The following is a 16,349-nucleotide window of genomic DNA, read 5'->3' on the forward strand; positions in this document are numbered from 1 at the left end:
AATCATTGATATTTGTGAGCAAGATATTTGTTGTTGTTATATTAAAATATAAATTGGATTCTATATTAGTAAAGCTAGAGAACTCAGAATTTTTTCCCTATTTAAATCAGGTTCGTTCCTGTAATAGTTTATTATTATTATTATTATTATTATTATTATTATTATTATTATTATTATTATTATTATTATTATTATTATATACATGCCTTGTATTCTGAAGTGGCATTAATTTCATGAAAGTTATAGATGATAGTCTTGCTAAGTCTCGTCCCGGTCTTCCGTTTTTTCTTTTTCTTTTTTTTGGGGGGGGGGGGCAGGATTAAGAACTCGATTTCTAGGCTTTCGACATCTGTGGCCATGTTAACCCATCGCGTATGAGAGAAGATGTCTTTCGGGGATCATACCAGTGGCATAACTGAGGGTCCCACAGGGTTTGGGGGCCCACTGCGAAGCAAAGTCCAAGAGTGAGCTGAATACGGAATATCCATTTCCCTGAACAACATTATTTACTTTAGAAAAGAAAAATATGTTCTGGGTGAAAATTTATTCATTCTAGCAACATCAGTTTAAACAATCATCTTAGCACTCGAAGGTTAAGGGAAAATAAATTTTGCCTTTTTCGGTGAATATTAATTTTAATTGTAATTTTATTATATTCCATGGATTTAACCATTGTCTTCTACAGGGACATAATATAGTGGGAGGTTAATCGGCATGGGAAGGGGGACCAAAAATAATCCTGCGGGGGGGGGACATTTTTACATTACGCTACTGAATCACGCTATCCGAGGCCGCGAAGGAGGAAAGCGTCCCCGGACCTGTGTGTTAGGTACATTCCAGCATTTGCCTAGTGTAAATGAGGAACACACAAGAAAAGCTCTCTCAGGATGACTGACCTGAAAAAGCTTTAACACTTTTTCAACTAAATGTCTCCACCGGGAATCGAATCCGAGACAGCTCGCATCAAAAACATTAAAAAAAAAAGAAAATCATCCTACGTCTATGGTTAGTTGATTTGGGGTTTGAAGTCTTACAAAACGAGCTTAAGTCGTACATCCATCTGTCTGTCAATAGCTATCAGAGCAGAAACATCGAAAAAAAAAAAAACTAGAATTTTTATTTACATAGGCCACGCATACATGGTGGTAAGATAATACGCCGACAAACTGAAAGAAATGATAGCGGACATGAAAGTAAGCAAAACAATATCTAACGAACATAGGTCGAAAGCAACACCGTTTCTACGTGAGATTTGTACAAAACGCTGCAAAGACGCTGATGTAATGCCGAATAGGCTATATCATGAGCGCGGAAAGGTATCACTGTTGGGTCAGGAGATTTAAAAAAAAAAAAAAAAAAAAATCGCACCCAACAAATGCAATGACGTACAACGTCGCATGAGAACCAGGGGAACGTAGCTCCAAAAATGCGGTCCTCTGATTCTCATGCGACGACAAGTAGTAGCAGCAGTGAGATCGCCAAGCAATAGGAATCCGTGCAGACAGATAATCCGCACAAGTTTCCTCCATCTGTAGGGATCCCCTTATGGTGGTGACCACTCCGCCCTCATCTGTTCTTCATTGCATTTGTCGGGTTCGACTTTTGTGTAGTGACCCGACAACATTACATTTTTGCCTTTATGACTTATTCGGCATTATATAAGCATCTTCGCAACTTTTTCAACGGAACTGACATAAAAAGAGTGCGGTTTTCGTCCCTTGTTCATTGCAATATATTAATTGGAATATATATATTGCAATTATTCATTGAAATTCATTGCAATTACAATATGTTATACGTTTTTGCTTAATTTCATGTCAATTATCACCTTATCCAGTTTGTCCGTGTATTATCTTATTACCCCTACCACATCTTGCAGTTATGAGAATTATATCATCGGTTACACGAAGATGAGTCAGATCAGCTCTATTGGTTTGAGATTTCGTTGGTGTTCTGTGCATGAAAACTCGTGGAGGTTCCTGATAAAGACATATCGCATTACAAACAGACTTCAATATAATGCATGATGAATTCCAAGAACATAACGAGGCACATCCAGAAAGTAAGTTTTCCACGCGTCCCATAGCTAGCAAACCGTATGTTGCGCGAAGCGACTGCGTGTACGTGAGAGAGTAAGGTCCTAACATGGCGCATGCGCCAGTAGAACTTTCCTAATTCTCTCAGTAGTGTCGTGGCAGTGATTGAAGATTGGCGTTCCTATTCCAGCTCCCGCCGCGTGTGAAGTGCGAACAGTGATAAATTTTTGAATGCACAGGGCATAGCACCAATCGAAATCCATCGTCAGCTGTGCCAGGTCCATGGGCCTAACGGCATGAGCAAGCAGTTTCTGCAGATTTTCCGCTCCTTATTGCACACCACTATCACGGAGTGCCTGTTGATCAAGAAGTTTTGTGTTGAAGCAACTGACCCTAGAGCACAAAGCAAGGCGCACAGGGTCAGCATTGACATTTTTGCAACGATACAACTGACGATGGATACTCTCTCACGTACACGCAGTCGTTTCGCGCAACATACGGTTTCCTATCTATGGAATGCGTGGGAAACCTACTTTCTGGATGCACCTCGTATTATCAAGAATCACATCGCCTTCCACTACAAAAACTTGACTACCATATTCTTATTGCTCATTTAAAAAAAAATATATATATATCAGTCATAATTAATTATAAGGTAAGCACTACAATGACAGAATAAGCCTAGAACTTTCGTCACAGAGACCTTTTGTTTTATCTTTTTTCCGTATCTGAAAGAATGTCTTTCTTTCTTTCTTTCCAGGTCGAGACTTATGGGTCATGGTGGTGTCAGCATCGCCATATGAACACATGATAGGAAAACCTGATGTCAAATATGTGGCGAATATGCACGGAAACGAAGCTGTCGGGCGTGAGATGATGATACATCTCATTCATGTGAGTATCATCAGAGGCTTCTCAAAATTATATATAACTTGTGTTCTTGGGACATGTTTTATTATTTTCTTATAAATTAAGTAAATTAAACTTTTATTTTTTAAAATAATCCTTAGTTTAGTTAATATATTATAAAAAATATCTGGGTCTGATGATATAGATGAAGTTTCTCTGTATTTGATCGAAATGCTGAAGAAATCATCTTTCCTTTCTTTTACAACTTTCAAAATAACAAAAGACGAAAGGGAGTACACCGGCTCAGAAGTAGAGCTCTTACCTTGGTGCGTAAGGGTCCCTGGTTCGATTCCCGGGCCACGTAAGTTCGTGGTGGACAACATCGCGTCCGTGGGTTTTCTAAGAGGTACTCCTGTTTCTTTTCACCAATTCTTCCATTATTATTCACTTACCTTAATTATCCGCCTCCCTTAGCCTAAAAAGGACATAACGTTGGACGTTAAATTGTAGCATTTCATTTTTAAGAAAATGAAAACTCAGAAACATATTAAATAAAGTTTGGTTTAAGAAATTTTTATGTTTGTAAAATTGGTTTGCAAAGGCTATAGTGCAAGCTTGGGAGGAACAAGATTTAGCAGCCACAGGTTCGAGTACTACTTAGGACATTCATGCTCCCTGTCCTTGATCTATAGTTTACTTAAATTTATTGTATGTGATCTAGAAAAGATGGGAAAGCAGCAATTAGTCTATACGCCACAACCAGTAATCTGCTCCACCTTTCCCCCAGGTTGGCAACTAGTGACAAAGAATGGATATTCCTCGGCATCATTCTACTATTCACTTCACTATTGTATTATACAATGCAAAATTACAGATTATTCTTGAAGAAGGCTGGTAAAACAGTATCGAATGACTCCCATCTTCTGCAGCGTAGAAAAAAAAAAGGTGATCTACAGCAGATTAAACAAGCAACAGTGTCACGTGTACATCACATGACGTTTGGTTTTTATATTGTGATATTTTCTCAATAATTACTGAAACAGAGGGTGGTAGTATATCACTTCCAGTTTTAGCATAAAGGTTAAAGTAGAGATAAAATGTATTCTTAGGATGCTTGGTCGATTCCACAAGACCGTTTCTCGCTATCTATTACCGTTTCCATTCTATAAAGATTAACGTTAAAACCGGAAGTGGTCGATTTCTGACACTTCCGGTTTTCATACAAAGATTAAAATGCAGATGGAATATACACGATATCCTCAGGACGCTTAATTAATTGCAGATAACCGCTTCTCGATATCTGTTATTGTTTAGTTGATTTGTGCAGGTTGGTTTGAATAGAAGGTTAAGAGAGAAGAGGTAACTATTCTTAGAAAGCTAAATTGATTTCAAAAAGCCGCTTCTCACTGTCTGTTATCGTTTTTCTTCTTGTGTATCTCAAGATTGTAACCGGAAGTTGTAATGAATTTCAACCACTGCCGGTTTTAGTAGAAAGTTATGGATAGAGAATGTAACATATTTGTGGGACGCTTAATCGATTGCAGAAAACCGCATCTCTCTATTACGGTTTTTGTTGTACAGCGACAGTAACGTTAAAACCGGAAATGGTTACTTTCCACCACTTCCGGTTTGAGTATCGGTTCCAAAAAACGAACTCGATTCCTGCCTTTTAACCCTCTACATTTTGACCAAATTTGGTGTTGAATGATCAAGTTGTTCTCGAGATTTTTTTGTCTTCCGGACGGACGGACGGACATGGGAAATATATAAAGGAGTTCTGGTAAACCAAGCTCCTTATTAAATCTGTTAAATGCTGTTTTATGTATCATACAGTAACATCACAGTTAAGAGCCCATTGGATTGTTTTGATATATTTAGAAATTTACAAACTATTTAAATATGAATTCATAATTAAGATTCAGTGAAGAGAGTAAGGGAGTACATTGTTTGTTTTTTTTTTCTTACTTTTGTTTGTAAGCCGAAACTTTTTAGAAAATAGTGTGTCATGTAGAGAAGTTATAAGCCTTCTTGCTTTTCCGTTTCTCGTGGTTGCAGAAAAAAAGCTGTATTATTATTATTATTATTATTATTATTATTATTATTATTATTATTATTATTATTATTATTATTATTATTATTATTATTATTATTATTATTTAGCCGTCTAAAATTTCATTTCGTTATCAGAAGAACAGTTCCGGATAAAACAAGATATTCTCCATCAACCGCGAAAATATCAGTAAATGTGTCAGTCAGGATTTCTCATCATCAATGGCTTTGTAGTGGACCTTCACTTTCGTTCTTTTGTGAAAATATTTCCTTCGTCTCACGGATTTCTGTCTGACCTCCAAATGGATAAAGTACCGTACTAGGAAAGACGCCTCAAATTCATATATGGCAATATATATATATATATATATATACGTTAGCTTCCAAGAGGAAGAAGAAGATAATAATCAAGAGATTTAGCGGTCTCTTTACAGAGATACGTGCTCAGAAAGAAGTCAACCTACATGTGCATAAAAGTATGACCTACTCCCGAAAAGAAAGAACGAAAAAATACAGGAAGAACAAAGATTTGGGACGTTTTGTCTAATTTTTTCTGCAAGAAATTTCCATTTAATAATGTTCTGAAAATCATTTTAATAATAATACTAAAATAGGTCAGAAATATGCACTTAAAAGAACTACAATGAGATCCATTAATCCATTAACTGAAAGCATTCATTTCAAGCGAAAGAAGAGTAATTTTGCTCTCCGTGAAGTAATTGTTGCTGTTTTTTTTTTTTTTTTTTAATAGAGTACTAACTTATATTTTTTATATGTCTACTCTCATGTAAACATGCCCTTAAAAAGTATCTTTCCTAGTAAGATAGTGAAGATTCGGCCCTCGATCCAAATTGGGTCATTATTGATCCAAATTGGGTCATTATTGATCCAAAATGTTACTTTTGACCTAAAACTACTACAATTTTTTACCCCCTACCCCTTACATAATTATCGTATCATATATGTTTAAAATTTGATATTTAAAGAAAATCTGGTGGGGATGGTCCAAATAATTTGAAAGTTTCACAGTTTGTAGATACTATGTAAGTGTAAATGTGATTTTTTTTTTCAAAAAAATCGATGTATATTTTCTTGCTGTTTTTGTGTGTGGAAAATTTCAAAAAATCGTTTAAAAATTGAGGGGGGGGGGCATAAAATTGCTACAGAAAATTTGCAACCAAACCAACGGGTTATCACTGGCTGCAACGAGAGACTTGCTAAAGATATACCACATGGACTTGACACTTAGCCTTCCGTTCCAAGCGCTGCTATCGGCTGAAGAAATTCCACTCCCTTTCGTCATCCGCTCTCTCGCTTAGCAAAGGCTGAAACCTCATTGGCTAAGCGCGTGGGTGTGTGAGGGTGTGAGCTTTAATTCGCATTTTTGCCACGGCTCAAGACATTTTGGCAACACTATAGTAGCACCACTATACATTCTGAAAAATATCACACTTGTACTTACCTCAAATCATTGTTTAATTTTATAATTTATTGCAAACAACAATTAAAAGGAACCTACTAATATCTAATGACATTTCCACCATTTGTCCAGAAGCGTACTATGTGATTATAAGCACCTTTAAAAAAATGTTCTACATTTTGAAATAAAAGGTACGGACTACCACACTAAATTTTCTCACCCCAGTTCCTTGAACTAAATCATGTTATGTTGCAATTAATAATTCACCACTTTCTTGTAGTATACGAACAAAATTATAAGATGTTTTCCGAAAATAGCGCCCAAAGAAAACTCTCTGTGTAGATTTTCTGGTTCTCTGTGTAGACTTACGTTATATGTAAGGATTGTTAACGAAATATTTGTTCATAACATATCAATAGAAACGCATGAGTCGTATTTCATAAAACTGTCAGAACAACTCACCCCCACGAGTAAACTACCCTTTGTAAATATTTTCATAGAAGTTATACAACATTATAGAACTAATAATGAAATATGAACAAAATTGCCTGAGTCGTTTTTGAGAAAATTGTCCGAAATAAACTAGACCCTCGTAAATTTTTCAGGGCAAACGAGTTTTATCATATTGTCGGGTTATTAATGAAACGAGCCTGTGTCTTTTTGAGATAATCGAAAAACTCACCCCTAAGAATAAAGTACTACTCGTAGATTTTGCAGGACAAATGAGTTATGGCATATTATCAGGTTATTAATGAAACATTTATATGAAATATAAAGAAATTCGCCTGAATCTTTTTTTTTTTTTTTTTTTTTTTAATAATCCGAAAATACTCACCCCAAGCGTAAACTAGCTTTTCCAGATTTTTTTCGAAATAAATTAGTTTTACTACAGTATTGCAATTGAATAATTGATTTATGAAATACAAACAAAATCATTGAAGGTGTTGCTGAAAAAATAGCAATTTTAGATTTTCACCCTTCAATGAACTACCCTTATTTTTAGGGGTAGGAAGAAAATTCGAACCCCTCCCTATGGTGAATCACATAAAAACCTTAAGTTTAAAATTTGGTGAAGATACGTGTAACGATATGTATCCTAGGCGACTATACATTAACACGAACAGACAGATGTCTATAATAAACTTTTTTGCTATTTATGGATCATGAAACATGAAAATCCGTTGAAATCTCGAATTCGATATTTTAACGATCACCTCTCTACGTTCGTCGCTCGAAATGTAATATATATATATATATATATATATATATATATATATATATATATATATATATATATATATATATATATATATATATATATATATATATATATATATATATATATATATATATTAGAGACCTGCACGGGCCGAATTTTTCGGCCCGAGCCCAATCCAGCCCGAACGTACCTAGGCCCGGCCCAGCCCGGGCCCGAAAAGTTTTGGAGATTTTCGGCCCGAGCCCGGCCCGGCCCGATAAGTTTTTTAAAATTCTTGGCCCAAGCCCGGCCCGGGCCCGATAAATTTTAAAATTTTTGGCCCGACCTAGGCCCGATATTTTTTTAAAAAAATTAGTTCGAGCCCGAATCTTTCTCAAAATTTAGTACTAAATTTGACCTAACCCTCAGAAACATTTTCTAAACTGGTTCACAACCTGACGCTTGCCTCCCGAATAGTACCATTGCCTCCTAGAACTTTGCCTGTCATCGAGAGAATAAAAACTCCATTCCCTGTATCAAAAATCTAAATTGATTTTTAGCATAAAATAAAGATGGCAATATTGTTTAGCGACAGGCAAAACATACCCACCCCTTATTTTTATATTTTGAGTTCAGTGAAGGTCAAGGTCAGAGCTCAATTTACCGCATAATGCCTGCAATCCTCTATAGTGAAAGTGGAGCCGCTAAGCAACACAAACTGTAAACAATTATTGCATTCTTTGTAACATTTTTCACGGACACACTTCTTCAACGTTTGGCTTGATTCCAATTATCGTTTAACGAAAGTCAATAATTAGGCCTATTAAAGAATTGCAATTGATCGGCCCCAACCCGGCCCGACCTGAAGAGAAATCACTGTCGGCCAGCCCAAGCCCGACCCGGTCCAAAGAAATAACAGTGTCGGCCCGCCCAAGCCCGGCCCGTGCAGGTCTCTAATATATATATATATATATATATATATATATATATTCAAGTAAATATGGATGGCATGTTAAAGGGGTTTTGTAAACGTTTCAATTTGCAGAAAACCTTGTAACCCACTTTCTCTATATTCTATGTTTAATACTGATAATTTAATTTCCAATATTTCTGCAATTGATATATATATATATATATATATATATATATATATTTTGTTTTTGATAGTATGTAAATCTGTTCATCGCTAAAATGACATACAATTAATTCACCCTATTGAAATATACGAAGTTCGTAGAGTCATCGGGTAGCTACGAGTACATCATTCATTCACTGATGGAAACAGAAGGAATTAGTTCATTTCTTTATGTATTTTGTTTCTTGACCATACTGTAGCTGCGGTTACATATGCTAAGTGTACATTTTCTATTTCTTTCTTTCTTTCTTTATACCTGTGATATGTTGATCACACACATTTAACATATACAACAACGCTTTGTGGTTCTCGATGCTCTTGAAAAAGGGAATCTGAAAGAAAAGAAAGAAGAAATTAAAATTATTTAATTCCAATAGTTTTAAATTCTTACAATAACTATTAACGTCTTTTGATTCTGCGTCCTTTCAATAAATGACATATTTTCCAAGTTTACGATAATGTTATTTATCATATGCTAACTGAAATGTTCATTGCTCAGACAGTTATAATAGGTTTATGGAAAATGTTTGAATGGTATATTTGAACTTCCTCCTTCGCCTTACGATATGCATTTTAATCGAAATGTAATGATAAAAACATATTAACCCACACTGACAAAAAAAAGTAGGTAACGTACGTAAAAACGTAGGTTACATGTGTAAATCCTGTAGTTTTTGGACTTAACGTACAGCGAACGTATAACCGAAAAAAGTATATTTTATACATACTTTCCGTATAAGTGTTCCAAACAAACGTATTTTCCGTACGAACGAAAGAACTATATATATAGGTGGTCAGTATCTCACATGCATATAGCTGATATATGTAACATACGTATACGTATGTAATATACAGAAGACTGTTAGATGTCAGACATCCTGCAACGGCATAGTGTAACATCTAAGGACAGTGTGTATGTAGTATATGGATAACGTATGCTCCGTACTAATTTCTGTAGTAAACATAAGGATTCCGTATATTTGTACAATATACCGCTGTCCGGATAACGGATTTTTCTCAATGCAAGTACTAGGTTCAAAAACTCATTTTAACGGTTCAACCGTTTCCTTACTTTCGCTGTTAAGTGGGCCTCTAAAAGCTGAATTTCGAAAACACTGTGGGTGCTCCGCTTATTTTTCCTCCGGCTTTCACCTTCCTAGCTTGAGCACGGGCGTCGTCAGCGGTGGGGTCGGGGGGACGCGTCCCCCCATATTTTAGTCAAATATATTTAAAGAAACTATACTATTTTTTATATATATTTTTTGTTGGAAAGAGAATTTTGATTTTGATTCATCCGACCTCCCCCACCCCCAGATTTAAAAAAAAGCTAATGATGCCAGTGGCTTGAGCAATTCGTGAGACACACTATTTCTGACAAATTTTGAACCACGGTACGTATCTTAATATAATCAAAGCACACGATAAAAACCCAGTTCAAGGGAGGAACTAACTATTTTAAAAAATCATTTCAAACGAGTTGGCCGTTTTTCAGTGATGAGATCATAAACAAGTTCACTTCCAATTTTATTTAGATTAAGTACATTGTATCATCCGTTTGAAGTAGTTAATATCTAAAACACAATTTTAGCTCTTTCTTATATCTTCAAAAATTAAAGAATCGAATTCTATTAATAGTACTCCAGTTTGAAATTTCTAAAGGTATGTGAGCATTATTGTTTCTTGTAAGAATTTTTTAAAAATCCTCTTCTTTTTTTCTATTCCTTAGTTTCGATTTAGTCACCCTTAAGAAATATACTTTATTTTTTCCCACAGTACTTGGTTACGAGCTACAACACTGATCCATATGTTAAATGGTTATTGGACAATACTAGAATCCATATTTTACCAAGTATGAATCCCGACGGTTTCGAGGTCGCCAGAGAGGGTGCGTGTGATGGAGGTCAGGGCAGGTAAGTTATACAATTTTCAGAATTAAAGCTCTTCTAATATTAAACTCTTTTAGCTTTTCGTTTAGTTAACAAGTATTAATGATAGATTTTAATGTTAAAAAATTTTGAGAATGCGTTACTATAACATTTTGTACATACAAGTTAAACAACACACAGTAATACTGTAATTACGGTATGTTATATTACATTAATCTACCATCAGAGGCGGCTCTAGAGGGACGCCATATCGATAAAAATTGAAGTTTTATCGCTTCAAACTAAGTAAAGAAAATTACCTAATCTTTCTATTCATGTATACAAGAATTAATACATTACGTAAGTTTCTGCCCTTAGCTTCAAGTGATAAAAATTCAATTTTTACTTATGTAAATTTTAAGATTTTTTTTCTAGTATCGCCCTGTCTATCAGTATCATGCATATATTTTATACACTACTAGCAGCGTTCACCCCGCTTCGCTGCGGTCACCCCGGAACGCAATAAACGTTGTTACTTAGATAATTTTTACTTTTTCGCTTTCAAGTGATATGATAAAAACCATAGAAGATTGCAGTAAATGTTAACATTATATCGCCTGTCATTTATGTTAACCCGCCCCGCTTCGCTGCGGTCACCCCGGAACGCAATAAACTTTGTTACTTAGATAATTTTTACTTTTTCGCTTTCAAATTGCAGTAAATGTTAACATTATAGCGCCTGTCATTTATGTTAACCCGCCGAGTGACACGGTCATGCGGGTTGCATATAAATACGTTTATTTTTATACCTATGATGAACTAACAAAGGATTTGTACGTATGGACACTTGAATGGTCAATTATCTCAAGACACTGGTAATTAAAAATTAAAGTGATATGATAAAAACCATCTAGGGTCCAAATCCTAATAACCCCCCAAAAATAAAAGAAATTGGTTCAGCCGTATTAGCGTGATGAGGGAACAAAGGATTTGTACGTTCTCTTTTATAATATAGATAGCTTTGGATACACTCAACATGTATTAATAAAACAAAGCTGACCAACGCACAAAATATGTTTTGGCAATGTAACATTGCCTTCATCAGATCAATCCAAGAGTATTAACTTAAATATGAACAGAAAGTGAAAGGAACTGTATCCACTCTTCCCACAGACAATCAAGTTTTCCCCTTCACCTGGCAAACGAAAATTTTTAATTAAAAATTTACGTTTGTTTGTACAGGTAGATGTAAAAAGTGAGGGTAAAAACTTGATTGTCTCTAGGAAGAGTGAGCGTAACCTCTTTTCACTTTCTATGTTTATGTTAGTTGCTGTTCTTGGATTGATTTTGGGACATTCCATGTGAAATCAACCAATGAAATGGCAAAATCTGACCTGACGATCTTAGATTTTTGTACAAATTGGTGCACAGCTTTATTACAGAGGAGATGAAAAAATCCCAAATATTACCTCTCCCTCCCTGAAAGTGTCCCCATACAGGGTGTTCAAAAATGTCAAAAAATTGCATTTTTTCAGTTACAGTGATTATTAAAAATTGACATAAAATGTTTAATATGTGCACTAGAGACGTGAAATAAACACCATTGGAAAGCTTAAAGATTGCTCTACAAGTTGTACTATATTTAAAAAACCTGTAAAATAAAAAATAACACTTCAAAAATTCAAATTAAGATTTGAATTTTGAATTTCGCATAGAAATGTCCCTCTGAATTTGTTCAAAATTGTCCAGGTTGTAGTCTCATATGTGTACTAAAACACCACAAAGTTGTATTTTGGGCACTCAATGGGATCTGATTCAAAATTCAACATAAACCAAGCATTGCACGATATTGACTATGTGATTATCTGGGTTCAGATCGATAACCATTTGCCTGGAGCTATTTACCTGCAGCATCAAAGGAATTTATATTCAATTCCATTTGTTTCTTGATGTATTCATTTGAATTTACACAATTATCCACCTTTTGAGTTATTTAGAGAGGTATTACGTTTCCAAACAGTACTTAACACAGGTCATTATTCTTGTTAGTCAGTATGGATGTTTCTAAATTTATGTTGGCTACATTGATACATGTTATTTTCATTTCTTTGTTTCAGGATTGCTATTACAGAACATATTATGAAAGGGAGGGATATATTTTCCTCCCTTTCACAATATTTGTATCAAATGTGTTATGAAACACAGTGACACTGCTCAAATCATTTCACACACTTTCAGCACAAACAATTAGTCAATAAATTATTTTTCCTATTTCAATTATCCACTTCCACATATCTATGACAGCAATCCTGAAACAAAGGAATGAAAATAACATGTATCAATGTAGCCAATATAAATTTAGAAACACCCATACTGACTAACAAGAATAATGACTTGTATTGAGTACTGTTCCGAAACGCAATACCTCTCTAAATAACTCAAAAGGTGGATAATTGTGTAAATTCAAATGAATACATCAAGAAACAAATAAAATTGAGTATAAATTCCTTTGATGCTGCAGGTAAATAGCTCCAGGCAAATGGTTATCGATCTGAACCTAGATAATCACATAGTCAATATCGTGCAATGCTTGGTTTATGTTGAATTTTGAATCGGATCCCATTAAGTGTCCAAAATACAACTTTGTGGTGTTTTAGTACACATATAAGACTACAATCTGGACAATTTTGGACAAATTCAGAGGGACATTTCTATGCGAAATTCAAATTTTAATTTTAATTTTTGAAGTGTTATTTTCTATTTTACAGGTTTTTTAAATATAGTACAACTTGTAGAGCAATCTTTAAGCTTTCCAATGGTGTTTATTTCACGTCTCTAGTGCACATATTAAACATTTTATGCCAATTTTTAATAATCACTGTGACTGAAAAAATGCAATTTTTTGACATTTTTGAACACCCTGTATGGATACACTTTCAGGGGGGAGAGATAATATTTGGGATTTTTTCATCTCCCACTGTAATAAAGTTGTAATAAAGCTGTACACCAATTTTTACAAAAATCTGAGATAGCTGATGACTTGTTGATTTGACATGGAATGTCCCTTTTCCATAACATGTCTGATGAAGGCAAAGTTACATTACTAAAACTGTTATACAAATGCTATTAATATACTATTTAATAGTTTTGGTTGTTTTGTTTTATTAATACATGTTAGATATACAAAATATAAATTGATGGCTTATCACCTGTAACATCATAAATAGTAATCTTTAGCGTAGTGATTCGCCATTATTTATCCGAGTCCTAGCAACAGATGTTAGAAACTAGTCGACTAATCGTAATAGTTTATGCTATGTTTCGCTCTTTGGATACTTTTGTGTAATCGATGAAAAATAAAGTAAGCCTTGGAGACCAGTCAAAGCTCAGTAATGAATCCCCTCTAAAATCCGACGTTTTCCTTTAGGTGTCTGTTAGGTTACAATGTCACAGTCAAAAGCACAGGCTACTACAGGCTACACATCAAATTACTGGAAACTGTCTGTAGAACTGACGACAAAGACCATATCCGCTTCTTCACTTTATTTCATCTGTATAGAAAGCGGCTCAATGATATCTGTTCTCCCCCTACTATCTTGTGGTAGTTGTTTCATAGCATTGGCCCAGAAATACATTTCATTTAGTAACGCTCCTGTTGTGCACTGAAATGTCGAAATAAAATTAGTGTTCGGTTTAAAACAGTTTTGAAAATGAAAATAAAAACTAACTTATCCGAATAGCAATTGGCTACAATGTGAGTTAGGAAATGAACATTTGCATGAAATTGAGCTACCTGGTTTTGTTATAAAAATGAAATATCATTTCGTAAACTGTGTAATTCCAATTCCTCGTTTCTCTCAATGAATACGGATTCAAAACTTAATGAAAAACTTCATTTGAACATATTCAAGACCAGGTACCATCTGAGACAAATTATAGAATGTCGAAGTTACATTTTAAAAATGTCATTGTTATTACTTTTTCCAAACTTTGCTTTACACTAGTATACTGGTTTCCGATATGCAAAAGATATTTATAATTTCATGTCTAAGTAAAATAATAAAATACAGTAAATAAATAATGTTTTTCTCCACTGCCGAAAATGCAATACAAAACTTACAAATTGCGATGCAAATGTATATTTACTTCGCAGTTAAATACGCAAAAAGCAAAATGTAAAAAATACGCTAAAGCAAAGACATTTAGTGAAGATTTATAGCATTATCTGAGGAAAGGTGAATGAGATTTTGATCCGCGCTTGAAGACGTAACTTCCCAAGAGGTCGAAAGGAAAACTTGGAGCTCTTGAATTGAAGGAGTTTGAATGTAATAATGTATTTAAACAGTATACAGGTAGAGCTGAGGTAAAGTGTTGATATACATAGCTACTCGGCGTTAAGAAAGTACCGGTATAAAGGAGTAAGTTCAAATACAGTAGTAATTGTTTATCTTAACAAGCAAGATTGCTAGAACGCAACCGGTAGGTACCCTTATGATTGTATGATAGAACTGTAACTGGACAAAGCTGTATTGACCTGACTGATTATCATTTTTGTTCTTCAAATTTTGTTAATGAGCATGGAATATAAGAATCAAGCAGTGTTCTATTATAAGTATTTTCATTCAGTGTTATTATTAAATTTGGATTGAGTATAGCCCGCTCCCCCAGTGATTTTTAACGAATCATAGTGATTCTAACGATTCATATTAGTTCATAATGAATCGGAATCGTATGTTATAAAGATTTAAGATTTAAATTTTTTGGTAAGGAAGCTTTAGTATAAGTAGTAGTAGTAGTAGTAGCGGTAGTAATAGTTGTAGTAGTAGTAGTAGCAGTAGTAATAGTAGTAGTAGTAGTAGTAGCAATAGTAGTAGTAGTACTTACTAGTAGTAGTAGTAGGAACGGGTTATAAGCCCCGCAGGGGTTGGTTAGGTTCTGTTCTCGATATAAGTAATAGTAGTAGTAGTGGTAGTTAGTAGCAATAGTAGTAGTACTACTACTACTAGTAGTAGGAACGGGTTAGAAGCCCCGCAGGGGTTGGTTGGGCTCTGTTCTCGATATAAGTAGTAATACTAATAGCGACTTCCAGTTCCGGTGACAAAGAACTGGGGGGAGCGGGCTATACACAAGCCTTAAATTTAATAGTAGACCTAAGTGTTGCCATGAGAAAGTAGAATCAGGCAGAAAATTCTCGAAGAACTACAAAATAAGGAAGAGTGTGTGTTTATTTCGAAGTTAAGCAGAAAAACTCACAGAAGATGAGGCAAAATACGTCATTGAAATTTTGGGAGATAGTAAGAAAAAAATAGTTAAAGCATATTCACTGTTAGCAACTAAAAATTGTATATAAATGTAGGTATAACTTCTTATAAGAACAATAAATTTTATACAAGATCATAACCAAGAGATTTTGGATGGCAGATTAATTCATTAAGTTTCAAAGCAGCTACTTCCATTTGGGGACATATCAAGAGAATTTATGAGATAGGTGGTTATGGTCAGGATATATAGGTACCTATGAGTTAAGCATACATCACTATTATTCCACATATGTAAACCAATGTTTTGTAATTGAATCGATCTACAATATCCGTGTTTGATGTTTCAGGTATAATGCTCGAGGATTCGACTTAAATAGAAACTTCCCAGATTACTTTAAACAAAATAACAAAAGAGCACAACCAGAGACAGAGGCGGTGAAAGAGTGGATCTCCAAAATTCAGTTTGTTTTGTCTGGCAATCTTCATGGCGGAGCTTTAGTTGCTAGTTATCCCTTCGACAACACGCCGAACTCCAG

General features: G+C 34.7%; 1 protein-coding gene across 4 annotated transcripts in view; it reads left to right on the forward strand.

Annotated features, from left to right (window-relative positions):
• Positions 1 to 16,349, forward strand: part of LOC145694878 (carboxypeptidase D-like) — a 183,367-nt gene that overhangs the window by 126,004 nt on the left and 41,014 nt on the right. For all 4 annotated transcript variants that reach the window (XM_081771589.1, XM_081771590.1, XM_081771587.1 and 1 more), the window contains exons 3-5: positions 2,797 to 2,930; positions 10,461 to 10,597; positions 16,161 to 16,348. In XM_081771589.1, the coding sequence (XP_081627715.1) occupies positions 2,797 to 2,930; positions 10,461 to 10,597; positions 16,161 to 16,348 (459 nt within the window). The remainder of the gene's footprint in view (positions 1 to 2,796; positions 2,931 to 10,460; positions 10,598 to 16,160; position 16,349) is intronic.

The sequence above is a fragment of the Thermobia domestica genome, chromosome 9 (assembly GCF_964235325.1).
Source record: "Thermobia domestica chromosome 9, izTheDome1.hap1.1, whole genome shotgun sequence".
Taxonomy (NCBI): Eukaryota; Metazoa; Arthropoda; class Insecta; order Zygentoma; family Lepismatidae; genus Thermobia; species Thermobia domestica.